The sequence below is a fragment of the Acanthochromis polyacanthus genome, chromosome 19 (assembly GCF_021347895.1).
Source record: "Acanthochromis polyacanthus isolate Apoly-LR-REF ecotype Palm Island chromosome 19, KAUST_Apoly_ChrSc, whole genome shotgun sequence".
Taxonomy (NCBI): domain Eukaryota; kingdom Metazoa; phylum Chordata; class Actinopteri; family Pomacentridae; genus Acanthochromis; species Acanthochromis polyacanthus.
Genome location: NC_067131.1, coordinates 24,713,756 through 24,728,221, shown reverse-complemented (window position 1 = coordinate 24,728,221; position 14,466 = coordinate 24,713,756). Strand labels below are relative to the sequence as shown.

Genomic DNA, 14,466 nt, shown 5'->3' with positions numbered 1-14,466 from the left:
ACAATGCTTCAGTAACAGCCTGCTCCTCTGATTCCTGATCGGTCTGAGCGAAGGTAACTGGGGTTTAAACCCATGATCTCCTTTTCTCTCTTTAATTTGAACAGCTGTTCACCTTCTCAACACCTATTTACATCTGCAGGAGGTTCCAGTGCTACTGAACACAGCATCCACATTACCCCAGTTACTGTACACATGACTCAGACATGAAATAAGCTAAACTATTTCGGAAAAAAAGAATTGAAAACATTATTATTGGACCTTTAAAATGCAGTTTTAGTCAAATATTTTGTTTGCAGAGGCAGAGCTGCCATGTAGGAAGAATACAGTCAGCAGTGACTCTCCAGTGATTTTCCAGTGTGAGTTAGTGAAGCTGCCAGCTTGGAGAACAGAACACAGATGATGGTCAATTTAGTTTCAGTGACCAGAAAAATAGCCTTCGGAAAAGTTGTAGCTTTCAATTTTTAACGAGTTGGTTCTTGCTTTTTGGTCTTTTTTTTCTGGAGCATTTCTAATATTAATAACCTTAGATAGAAATACAAAAACCAGTGACAGCAAAATGTTTTGTAATTCTTTAAATGAGTCTAAATTCAGGACCAGTTACAACTGGAGGTTATTCTGGTGGTTATTTTGAAAATTATAAGAGTTAGACATTTTAATGTCTGCTGTGTTAGTTAGTCCAGGTGTGGAGTGTGGGAGATTTTACAAGGTCCCAGCTCCAAACAGAAAATACTGATAACCTGCAATTCTGAGCTTTACATTTGGCGACAACCGTCTTTTGTACAATCCCTGCTGGAAACTCCCCCCATGAGGGCGGCACTCGTTTAATCTCCAACTTAACAGCAGTGTTTTTATATATTATGCAGTCATTTGAATTGTATTGAGGCTTAAAGTTATGCCTAATTAAAGCCATGGCTACTCTGAGTGATACGTGGGCGCTAAAACTGGACAGTCCATCTTCCAGAGATGGTTGCATGACCTGACTCAGCTCTATACATGCTCCACCTCTTGGCTCATTTTTGGATTACCCAGGAGTTAGAGGGAGACTAGTACTGCCAAGAGAGCAACAGCTGGAGCCACAACACTAAGCTTCAAAATCGCCATTCAGGAAAGAGTTTAACATTTTGAAAAATACACTCATATGCGTGAGCAAAATTAGACGACTAACATTACTCAGATCTGTGCACTAGTAACAGACGTGGCACCAGGATGATGTTACCTTAACAAGTTAGCAAATAGATCAGAGACTGAGGAAAAGGAGCAGCTTGGCTCAGCAGGAAATTCACTTTATTCAAAATTGTATTCAGAATAGTCATTTGTGCAAATTTGTCATATCAAAGTTTGCCAGAGATCCATTCATCCATTATCTATACTTCTCTTTATCCTCATTAGGGTCGTGGGGGGGCTGGAGTCTATTCCAGTGGACCCACAGTGAATGCAGAGGACACCCCGGACAGGTCACCAGTCTGTCACAGGGACACATATAGAGACAAACAAGCACACTCACGTTCACTGCTACGAGCAATTTCGAATCACCAACTAACTTTAGCATGTTTTTGGACTGTGGGAAGAAGCCAGAGAACCAGATTTATTTTGCACCCGCACTGAACTTATCCACTATGATTTAGCTTGGAAATTCTGGTGCGACAGAGACATAACTCAACTGCCATCTGTCAACAAGCATGAATGAATAAAAATTAAACATGACTAAAAAATAGCACACTCCTACTCAAAGTGGCTGTAAAACACAACAGGTTAGCTGTTACATTTTTTAATCATTTACATCTGTGATCATCTCCAGTCAGAGACACTGGCACCTAAAATCAATTCAAACAAATGGCATATAAACTAGTTTCCGACGATGTGGGTAACTCTAGTTAGCCTAACTCATATGCTGTATATAAAGACAGAAAAATTCTCTGTGACGTAACTCACAGGTTTAGGGAAAACTCGTTTTAAAGCTCTGTGTGGTGGCTCCGATTGTTGCCATCTTGGCAGTGCCTTACTCCTCCTAACTTCTGGCTAATCCAAATAGGAGCTAAAAGGTGGAGTGTGAGTGGAGCTGAGGCAGGTTATACAATGCCTTTGTCCTGTACACTGCCCTGCGATGGCACCTACCTGTCACAGCAGCCATTAATTATGCAAAACTTTTAAACTTGGATGCAATTTAAACAATGTGATGTATAAAAACCTGTACAGCTGTCACAGACATGGAAATTAGCTACAGAGACCAAATCTGTTGTTTGCTCTTGGGTGTAAACACCTTAATATCTGCTGTAAAGGTCAGCATTTTACCATGGAGGGTTTTGGGGAATGACTCACTTTTGAAACCAGCCTCAAGTGGACATTTGAGGATTTGCAGTATTTGGCACTTCAGTGTCAATTTAATTTTTCCGTTCTGAAAGAAGCTGCTTGGCCAAAGTGAATATGAATCATGTAAATATTGTATTGTATGTTTAATGAAACACTTGACAACCAACTTATGGATTATCTACAAAAGTAAATCTAAAAGTTACTGTTCTGGAATGAAACAACTGTCTCACCAACTTTCAAAATTGCACAAGTTACAAGAGCATGTCTGCACTAACGGCTGCTGCTAATTTTCCTGCCTATATGTGGTGCAGGTTAACCTGTTACTCCAGGTCCACAACTGAGGTGTGAGACTGCTGACCCTGCAGCTCTGGTTGGATGATATCGATTGGATCACACGGATCACAGTGTGTATTCCCATTCTGTGACTGCAGGTGAGCAAGGCTTCTACCATAAAGACCAGGGGTCTCAAACTCAACTTACCTGGAGGCCACTGAAGCTAGATTCTGAGTGAGGCTGAGCTGCATCAAGTATTCCACAAAAACGTGTTTCAAGTATTCCAAAGTACAACTGATCCAATCTTCTCCTTTATCAATAACAGTTCTTCAACATGACTGTTTCTTCAGAATGTGAATGGTTCTGCTGAGCATGAACATTTTTTCAGAGCACGAACTGTTCTTCAGAACATAGGCTTCTCTTGCCTACTCCTTGCTGCCAGAGACCTGGCAGCGCTTCCTCTCACACAGCTGAGCCACATTTGGCTTGAGGGAGGAAGAATTGAGACCCTCGGTACGGCTTGAAGATGATCGTGCTGGTCACCAACCTTTCTCCTCACGGCAGGTTTTGAGAAGGACATGACTGAGGCTGGATATATGTTCTTTGCTTGTATTACTTTCACTTGATGTTGCTCTGCAATCACGTTTCAAGTGACTGACGTTGCTAATTCGCGTTGGCTAACTTGACCGCAAATGCTGGAACCTGTCATGAGCCTGAGCTATTTTGCGGTATATGTATTTTTATTTGTTTATTATTTAAAATAAGCATTTTCTAGCCTAAAAAAATGAAAAATAATATAAAAAATAATAATTAAGACATATTAAAACAATATTAAATCGAAATAAATAGAGCGCTGGGCTCTGATTGGCTCAGGGACCATAGCAGGAGTCTCCTCCGTCTGGTGTTTAGCAGCTCAGCATCTCGCTTTGTCCATTTCATATAGACGTCTGATCGCTGCGCATCAAAATAAATTTAAAGTCTCGGGGGATTCAGGAACCTAATCTCCGCCACAGAGGAGTGACCGTTGTATATTATGTGAAAGTCCACGACAAGTGTGACACCGAAGTAGTTGGCAGAAAGATCTGCGAGCTTCTTCCACCGATAGCTCAACAGGTTAAGCTCCCGCCTTCGATGCGGCAGTCGTGAGTTCAAGCCCAGCTCGTAGCACTTTGCTGCTGTTCTTCGACATTATCTCAAAGTGCTGTCTTATCAACTACGCGGAAGCGTATGAGAAAAGCGGGCGTGCCGCACCAATGCTAAACTTTGATCTCAAGTGGAGGGCCACAAAATATTGTCCCACGGGCCGCAGTTGGCCAGCGGGCCGCGAGTTTGAGACCCATGATATAGACTCCAGCGTGTAAACTGCTCCCAGATTAATGGACTGCACGGTGAAGCCTGGCCTCTGGCTGAACTCTGGATCCAGGTCACAGAGGAAGGCACAGCCAGCCTTTGATCACTGAAGCACCTCTCAGTTCACTTAAACTCATGGGGTTGACTGACTGCAGGTCAGGTGCAATAATACCCACGTATAAATCATCTCAGTGACACTATTGTTGTCATGTAATTACACTGGTGGGACAAATGTTGATATTATAAATGCAGCACAGAGTTTCTGCTCTTTTTGCTGCCAATTATAATGCTGACGGGGCTGATTGACATTCCTGACATAGTTGGACTACAGCAGAGACAGATTATAGACAACATAACTGTAGTTATGCTGAACTGAATGGACCCAAACATAGTATTATCAGGAGATCAGCAGGACTCCTTTGCATTTAGCACCATTTAAGATGAAACACACAAAAAGGTGAAAAGTTTTCTCTTTGGCCCTCATGACCCACATGTTGCATCATGAAGGAAGAAAACTACACAGCTTTTCATGTCTTTGTTCGCAGAGCCGGGTGTGTGTACACATGTGTACAACATGTGTGTGGGCGTGAAAATACAGACTGAGACAAGAAGAAGAGGTCAGACCGGCATTCATCTGCTGAAAGAGCCATTAGGGTCTACGTCACGCAGTCACATATCATCAGTGAAGGCAAAAATATTTGAAAACAGTAATCAGTTGGTCATTGGACATGGATCATCAGCAAAATACAAAACCAGGTGGCTCTTAAATGTAGTCTTACCTATGTCTAGTGTTAGTATCTCCCACATGCTCTAAGTTAAATAGTACACGAGCAGTCTCAACAGAGAACTGATATTAACCATCCATCTAGTATTCACTCTTGATAAGAGAACAGACCCAGATAGTAAAATTATTTTGCCCCAGTTCTGGACTCTTTCATCTGGTCCACATACTGCAGGGAATAATGGTCCACTCCTCGCTGCCAAATGCCAGCCATATGTGGGCCACAGCATAACCAAATGTCAGTTACAAGTTCTCCAAATAAAACAGTTCTATCATACAATCAGTTTATTCTTTCAATATAAGTGACAGCAGGTTAATGCATTGTCCTGTTAAAATTTTTAAAACTTAAATGTAATAGTTTTTAAATTCTGTTAGGTTCATTTATGCATGCTTCATATGTGAAAGCCAAATGAGCGCAGTTATTGGTGCTTTAAGCTTTGTCACCATGGGGACTTCAGGCTGGTCTTTCATTGGTTGCTTCCAAGAGGAAAATTTCCCTCCAACTGTTCTCTATACACCGCACAATCCTCATTAGGGTCGCGGGGGGCTGGAGTCTAGCCCAACTGACTTAGTGTGAAGGCAGGAGACACCCTGGACAGGTCACCAGTCTATCGCAGGGACACATATATAGACTAACAATCACACTCACATTCACATTTACGGACAATTTAGAATTACCAGTTAACCTCAGCATGTTTTTGGTCTGTGGGAGGAAGCTGGAGCACTCGGAGGGAATCTACGCATGCACAGGGAGAACATGCAAACTCCACACAGAAAGACCCCGGGAAAGATTCGAACTGGGGATCCTATAGCTGCAAGGCGAAAGTGCTAACCACCAAGCCACTGCGCAGCCCCCAAGAAGAAAAAGTGAACACAAAGTGCCAAAAATTATAGTTTCACAAATGGCCACTGGAGGCTGGCTTCAAAAGTGAGTCTTTCCCTATAAATCCCTAGATATATTGCCCAGTTTTACAGCAGGACTAAACATGCTTACACCCTGCTGTAAAAAACAATTTTGGTCTCCATAGCTAATTTCCTCATTCTTGACTACTGTATGACAGGTGAATTTTTATATGACTTAACCATTTAAATTGTAGTACAATTTAAAGCTTTGGATAGTTAAAGGAAAGACCGCTTTACGTGACAGATAAGGCCAGTCAGTTCCACTCATGCATACTTCTTTGCTCATTTTTGGATAAGCTGGGAGCTAGGATGAGTCAGGCACTGATATGATGGCTGGAGACACCACATTGAGCTTGAAAACTATCCAGGAAACCTTCGGGTGATGTCATGGAGGGTTTGTCCATCTTTATATACAGACAGTGGTTGCTTAACATTCTCACACATACACTGGAATTATTGCTTTGACTCTAGTCTTGGATAATGCAGTCTTTCTAGTTTATACTCGTTACACACTGAATTTAAAGATGGATGACATTAAGCTCCTCAGAAGTGCAGCCGAACTATCTTTACTGCTCCAAGTTGGCTAGCTGTCAGGCCCCACCACGTTAGCAGATATTAGCCCCACTATATATATATATATATATATATATATATATATCAAAGAACGCATCAAATAAATTTTTTCCATATATTTTCTGTGTCCTGTGTCTGAATTTAATTAAGATAAATTAATCTTACACTGTATGTAAGATAGACCAATCAAACTTGGCTTTAGTAATAGTGGAATACCAATTTGAAGCCTCAAGTTTGGAATTCAGCAGTCGCCATCTTGGTCTATGTCTATACGAACGATTCTTTGCAACCAGAGGACTCATACTCTGCTGGTCATCTATGATATTAACTAATGTTTATTAGATGCTACAAAAACTGTGTATTTGTGTATGACAGCTGCTGTGCATAAAGTAGTCTAGCTGGGTCAATAATTAACAAGTATCTTCTGAGAATCTGAGCACAGTGAATGTTTTAAATGATTGAGTCTGTCTAAAGAGTCAATAAAAGAATTGATTGGATTGTGTTTGAGGGGCCATGATAGGCCCATGTTGAAACTTCAGCAGAATTAGGCTAGCTGTTTCGCGCTACGTCAGGTCTTTATGCTAAGCTGGACTAATTTCCTCCTGGCTCCAGATCAATACTTAGCATACAAACATGAGAGTGGTATCAATCCTATCGGTCCAAAATGTCAAACTATGTGTCTTTTTTTTAAAGTTGTTGTAGTTGTTGTCTTCTTAGCTGTACCTTGAACAGCAGAATCAGGCTAGCTGTCTCACGCTACGTCATGTCTTTATGCTAAGCTGGACTAATTTCCCCCTGGCTCCAGATCAATACTTAGCATACAAACATGAGAGTGGTATTAATCCTCTTATCTTTCCAAAATGTCAAACTATGTGTCTTTTTTTTTTTTTTTTTTTAAAGTTGTTGTAGTTGTTGTCTTCTTGGCTGTACCTTAAATCTGTGTGCAAGCAAATGAAATTGACTGTTTCAGTGTCTTCAGGCTTTCTGATGCTTGTCTATGTTTGCATTCCTCTGAAATGTGTGTGTGAATGTAGAAGGGAACAACTAGTGTGTGACAGTAACATGACATAATTTCAAACTGATTCACTAATAGCTAAAACTACAACAGTCACACTCATCCAGCAATATGGTAAACCAAGATGTACAACACTTGAAGCAACATATATTGTATGTCATAAATGATACGACACACTCTGACGCCCCCTGCTGAACAGAGTAGCCCTTTTTTTCTAGAGGTGTGGGCCTGCATTGAGGCGGAGCGCTGCAACATGTAGGAGAGCACAGTGACAGACAGAAAACACACAGAATATAAGACAGTGTCAGAGGAAGAGAGGCAGGTTTCTTACATGTGCCAGAGATCTGCTGTGCAGAGCGATGGTGGGTCTGTACTGGTGGAAGTCAGTCTGGATCACACACACTCTCTTCTCCATCCTCACAGCTCACAGCCACCCATACTGTCTTCACCCGACTGGGCTCTGGGGAGGAAGTGAAGCTTGTGCATGTGTGTGTAGTCTCTTCAAGCTGTGGGAGTGTGTGCGAGAGTGTGTTGCGTCTGCTACCTGACCCTGAGGAGCAGGACGGAGGGAGGGAAAGAGGGAGGGAGGGAGGGAAAGAGGGAGGGAGGGAGGGAACATGCAAAAAAAAAAAAAAAAAAGCATGAACAAGCTTGAACATCCCACCCCCCAATCCCACACACTTCTCCTCCCTCCTCCATGCCTAAAGCCACACCAGCTTCTGACAGCACACTTTGAGACAGACAGCCGGCCTCCAGCATAGCAATGTGCAACGTGCACACTTCATCTTAAAAAAAGTGCATTCCTGCATAGAGGAATAATTCTCTAAAGAGGGCAAATTTGCAAACAAAATATGCCATGTGGGTGGCATTTATATTCAGAAATAAGCAACACACCACGTTGTTTAATCATCCGACACCAGTTTTAAAAACCCCAAATCTTAGTGATACATATACAAAGATACATACATACATACATATATATATTTATTAACTAATAAAAGCAGAGTCTTAACATATCAATGAAGCACCCATTTAATTTCAAAGCATTGCAGTACTCTTTGTATACTTGGGAGCTTTTTTTTTGGCAAGTTTGGCAAGTATATTTACGTAGCACACTTCATGCACAAGGCAATTCAACGTGCTTTACAATGGCCAAGAAATGAATTACAAAGATAATTTAAAAGCCAGACATTCAAATCAGGCATTAAAATCATAGAAACAAAAATAATTTAGGCAATAAAATCAACATGAAATTTTAAAATGAAAACAAAGAAATTGAAACTAAGATAAAAAGTGAGGTAAAATAAGATCCCTTTATAAGTTACTGTGCAGTGTTAAGAGTAACAGTGCAGTGATTGTACTAAGAAATTCACTAATCAAAGGCAACAGTGAATAAATAAGTCTTTGACCATGATTTAAGGGAGCTGAGAGTTTCAAGAGACCCACAGTTTTCTGGACATGTGAAGCATAAAAACTGAAAGCTGTGTCTCCATTTTTGGTTCCAACTCTGGGGACAGAGAGCAGACCTGTACCAGAGGACCTGGTTCAAATAGTAAAATGAGGACACTGCTATAGTTGGGTCCTAAACCATTCAGAGCGTTAGAAACTTACAAAAGTATTTTAAAGTCTATCCTCTGAGACACCAGAAGCCAGTGTAAAAACCTCAAAACTGGAGTGATATGATTGACTTTTTTAAGGCTTGGTGACAACACTAATAGCAGCTTTCAGGACCAGCTGCAGTTGTTTTATGGACTTTATACACTGTTTTCCGGCATATGCCATTTTTGCACTATTTTTGTGTAATTAATTACCTACGTAAGTACGTGTAGTAGCAGTAGATGTGAGTGAGGAGTGGATTTGAATTATTGCACGCTGTAAATAGGCTAATCATAGGACAGGGTCACAAAGTGAACTAAGATTTAAACTGCTCTAATAATGTATTGCTTATGCATATGAAAATATAATGTAACATACAAAGGTACTTCAAAAAGTTCCCTGCCTCACCCAAAAACAAAGGGTGTAACTCCCAGTTTAGGGCATAACTGTATACTATAAAGCGTTCTAGGAGTCAGACAGGTCAGCAAGGTGCATAGGGCAACTTCTGCCACTTGCATCGTGTGGATGGACACATTGTCCTGGAGCAACAGCATGCCAGCTCGAAGCTTCATCTCCTTTTTTCTTTGGTTGCTTCAAACTATTGAGTTTTTGTGGACAGTGAGATAAGACTTTATGTTATAGAGTTATTTCCAAAAATGGGATTTACATCCTTTGTTTCCAGATGAAGCAAATAACTTTTTATAGATATATTGTATCATTGGATTACTAAAATGTTGTCGAGCCACATTAAACAACTTTATATATTGTTGTTTATTTTAACAATGCATTGTATTTTATAGGCTAATCATATGTTTTGGAAAGCCATATTGCAAAGTAGGGCTGCACAGTGGCTCTGTAGTTTCGCCTTGCAGCTAGAAGGTCCTGGGCCTGGGATCTTTCTGCATGGTGTTTGCATGTTTTCTCTGTGCATGCGTTGGTATTCTCCAGGTACTGTAGTTTCCTCCCACAGTCCAAAAACATGCTGAGGTTAACAAGTGATTCTGAATTGCCCGTAGGTGTGAATGTGAGCGTGCTTGTCTGGCTCTCTGTGTAACTGTGTGACAGACTGATAACCTGCCAGGATGTCCCCTGCCTTCACCCTAAGTCAGCTGGGATAACCTCCAGCCCCCTATGACCCTAATGAGGATTAAGTGGTATAGACAATGGATGGATGGATGGATGGATGGATGGATGGATGGATGGATATTGCAAAGTAATTACAGGTGTCAAACAGCTAGTAGTGACCTAAAGAACACAGTGCTACTTATTAACATGTCAGTTACTCCAAAACCTAAATAGGACACTGAAGTCTTTCCACTTCTGTTGAATTACAATATATTATGTCCTCTCATCAGTCATAACATTAAAACCACCTGCCTAATATTGTGTAGGTCCTTATCATGCCAAAACAGCTTTGACGTATCAGGGTTAGGACATGGCACCAGGACAGGAAGGAGAAATCTGAGTCCTGTACATGGTGGAGCCTCTAAGGATCAGGTGTCTTCTGGTGCAACTCATGGATCTTTGGTTGCATTGGGATATAGGGAATTTGAAGGCCATGTCAAGACCTTGGACTCTTTGTCGTGCTCCTTGACGCATTTCTGACTTGTTTTTTGTGACGTGGCTTTGTGCACCGTCCTGCCATGGTGGAGGGTAGTTGATCTGCAACAATGTTTAGATGGGGAATACGTTTCAAATTAGGATCCAGGAATGCCAGGATCCAAAGTTTTACAGCAGAACAGTGCACTGTAACAATGCTATGGCTGCTTACTGTATATATAGGATTATAGGACAGAAGAAGAAGCACCCCTTGAGGGCTAATACAGAGCATCACTTGAACTTTTAACTATACATGTCTTAGTTTCATGAGTTTGCATGTTAACATTTGCTAATTACAAGGAAACTTACCAAACCTCACCTGGAAAACAAGCAGTATAACTCACATTTTGGGGCATAATTGTTCACTATAAAACCTTGCATCACTGTTCACAAAATCTGAAATGTTTAAAGCAATCAAAAATAAATAAATAAAGGACAGAAAAGCTTTCTCTGAGCTGGCATGTTGTTGATCCAGGACATTGTATCCATCCTCAGAGCATTACATGGTAGAAGTAGCCAAATGTGGTTTTAACCTGTTGCCACCTTATCCTGAGACAACCGCTTGAAGCTGTCCTCTCCTTGCAAAGAAATTCCAACAAACATTTGAATTTTTGCACAGTATTAAAAAGCTTTATGTTACACAAGAATTTTCTGAAATACTCTCATAACGCAACATACCATGCAACAAGGAATTTACATGAAAACAATACAAGTAAATATTTAGTTTAGTGAATTTTAAGTGATTATAGTGGCCTTAAAATAAGCTGAAGAGCTTTTTTCAGGTCAGTAAATACACAATATAATGATCCAAAGAGTGAGTTCTGCAGCCAAGACTTTGTTAAAGCCTATGAAATCTAATTAGTCGAGGGGAATTAGCAGGTCTCCACAAGGATTCATCAAACAAGCTTCTCTTTTCAACCCCTCCCACACTGCATTTTATTTCATTGCCTGTCTGCCTGCATGTGTCAGTGTGTCAGTCAGTCATCTGCTGCCTAAAGTCCTGTGGCATCCAGTGGCTGGAGGCAGGAGGAAATCATGCATAAAATGATATGTTTACTTTGCAACAGAGGAAAACTGACAGCACAGGGTAATTTATCTTGTTTCATCTTGTGGGAATGAAAGCAACAGTTCATTGAAGTTTTAATCAGGCTGGCAGTGGAAACTTTGGATTTTTACAGGCTTATTGTCTGACAAGATCAGATGACAGTCGGCTTCTGACTTGTGCTTTGCAAAGCGCCAAGTCAAGCGGATGTCAGCATGTGTGCAGAGTTCAAGAATTTGACCTCGAGCTCATGAAAAATGTACTGTATGTCAAAGTCAATTTATTATTCAGCTTAATATACAGAAAACTGCAGGACATTATTTACATTTTTGTTTGGACTTAGATTTACATTAGTAGCATCTAATGCAATCATAGCAAGATTTCTTTTTTTATATAACCCTCACCTTGTATTTAAAGCTGTTGCATGTTATTCCTGTACCTGTGTAGGTTTTCTTTAGATGCTCTGGCTTCCTCCCACAATTCAACGACAGGCATGGAGGGATAATTGGAGATTCTATATTAGCCAGAGGTGGGAATGTGGATGGGAATGTCAGTGCCATCCGGGGGATAGGCTCCAGTTCTTAGCACCTTAGCTGCATTCAGCTCTGCAAGTCTAAGCCAAACAAGTCTTGAATCTTCAGAAAGTATAACTGAGTTTCGTGAAAAACGTTCTAAAATGCAGCTCATGTGTAATGTGAAATGAGACAAATGCTGACAGAGCCACAAAAAATTTGACCCAACTCATATCTAGCCTCACATCAAAGACTAGTCAAAATTGGCAACTAGATGATAGAAGTTGTAGTTTTTGCTGCTAATGACAGAATGATGGCGATGAAAACAGCTAAAAGAAAAGTGAATTTTGTTACATCTATCAGGTCCCACGAAATACAACATCCATCCATCCATTATCTAAACACTGCTTAATCCTCATTAGGATCACGGGGGGCTGGAGTCTATCCCAGACTTAGAATGAAGGCAGGGGACACTGTGGACAGGTCACCAGTGTACTGCAGGGCCACACATAGAGACAAACAATCACACTCACATTCACACCTACAAACACTTTAGAATCATCAATTAATCTCAGCATGTCTTTGGACTGTGGGAGGAAGCACTCACAGGGAGAACATGCAAACTCCACACAGAAAGATCCCATGCCAGGACATGATCCCGGGATCTTCTCGCTGTGAGGCGACGGTGCTAACCACCGTTTCACTGTGCAGCCCACTTTTAGTGTCAGTACCTTCATTTCTTCACTGACAGACATGTGTGCAATGAGTAGTTTGCACACATGCAACATCCTGAAAATTAGCTTATAGTAGCTTTACATATTAACCAATACATTAAAAAAATAACCTTCTTTTGACCAAATCATCTTTAATTCAGGACATGCTTCATCTTCTTCAGCAGCCAAACAGTCACCCTCTATTCAAATGTGTCAATCCTGGAAAAACAAATAAATGTACTTAAGAAATGACATGGAAAAGGTGCTGACAGTTTCCCAGGCTCCTTTTTCCAAACTAACCCTTGGAACAACTAATGGCATAAGGAAAGAGCTCATGTCAATCACACTATTCTTTCCAACCCCTTTAGCAGAGCACTTGTTTCTGTTAGGGCTTTTCAGATTTGGGGGAAAATTCAGTGCTGCACCCTTGAAGTTCTTCTAGTGCTTATCTTTGGCAGGGACTGACTCTGGCATGGAGCCACATGCTTCAGAGAAAGCCACCTACTGTTGGAGAGAGACACAGAAAGGTGGTCACCCAGACAGCCACTGACAAAACCACTTTGAATCCATCAACAGAACCACGGTATTTAGTGGGCCCATAAAAAAACCTTCTGTAAGCGTGTACCCCTACATCTGTACTGACGTTCGCCAAGACAATTAGCAGATGTAATCGGATCCATCCGCCTTGTTATGGGCTACACAAAACAGGAACGCACAGAGTTGCTCCTGTCAGAACATGAACACAAACTTAATTCAGATCATGAAGGGTCGTGAAAAATACTTTTCCATGAAGCAGCAGGATAATCACTGCCTTTTACCTGTTAATTGCTGTAATCCAGCTGCCTTCTATCACAGTGTTATTATAGTTTTATTTGTTGTGTACCAACCCGCTGCTGTAAGAAGACTGTCTGTATAGCTGGTTTTCTTGCAGATTTAGGATCAGTTGAATGTTAATGGAATCTGAAGAAGTGATGAAGTAAAACTGTCAGATTCTGATCTGGAATCAGAATTAAAGTGTGACTGCACACCTCTCCATATCTTGCTCTGGCTTGTTAGTCACAAGTCGCCTGTCTGTGCATGACCCATGTTTATGGAATTTGATTAATTAAAGGTCTGAGTTGGCAGCTGAATCCTGACATAAAGATTACAACTTTGGCACAAGAGAAGAAGAAGGGGCCCCTTGTTATCAACCATGTTTGTTCATCTAGTGACATTTTGCACATGTTGTGGTGTAAATTCAGAAAGACAATAAAAGGATCCACAACCTACTGAGCTCAGAGGCAGATCTGGAACGGTGTGGTTAAAGAAGTCAGGTGAAGTTTTTTAGAAGCACACCTTTTCACTTTCGTACTCAAGAGTTTAATGAGAATATTGACACAACTCTCATGTCTGTCCGATAAATGTAATATATCCAGCTATTGATAGCTTAGTTAAGTACAAAGACTGGACATTGGGGATGCAGATAGTCTGGTTCTGTCCAAAGGTAACAATTTGCTGAACCACCTGGCTGAATTTGTCCCTCCCAGGACAAAGGGAAAAGAAAAGGAGCAAAAACAATGAAAAAATCGTTACTATCCCATGTGGACCTTTATAAATTCAACAAAAAGACCTGAACAGTGAAGAAAAGAAGAACCCATAGGAATCTATAAAAGTATCCGCCACCCTTTGAAGTTTTAGCCTTTTGTTGCTTTTCATCATTAAATTGTGGTTCATTTAATTTATTTTTATTTTTTTTACAAGTATTCACAAAAAAAGCCATTGATGTCAAAATGACACATATTTCTACAAATTAATATCAC

The 14,466-nt window shown here is 40.7% G+C and overlaps 1 protein-coding gene across 1 annotated transcript in view; it reads right to left on the bottom strand.

The window, feature by feature from the left end:
* Positions 1-7,752, bottom strand: part of LOC110952982 (myosin-16) — a 78,678-nt gene extending 70,926 nt beyond the window's left edge. Inside the window, exon 1 of the mRNA XM_051939114.1 lies at positions 7,537-7,752. Coding sequence (XP_051795074.1) covers positions 7,537-7,620 — 84 coding nt within the window. The 5' untranslated portion in view covers positions 7,621-7,752. The remainder of the gene's footprint in view (positions 1-7,536) is intronic.
* Between the last annotated feature and the right edge of the window lie 6,714 nt (positions 7,753-14,466).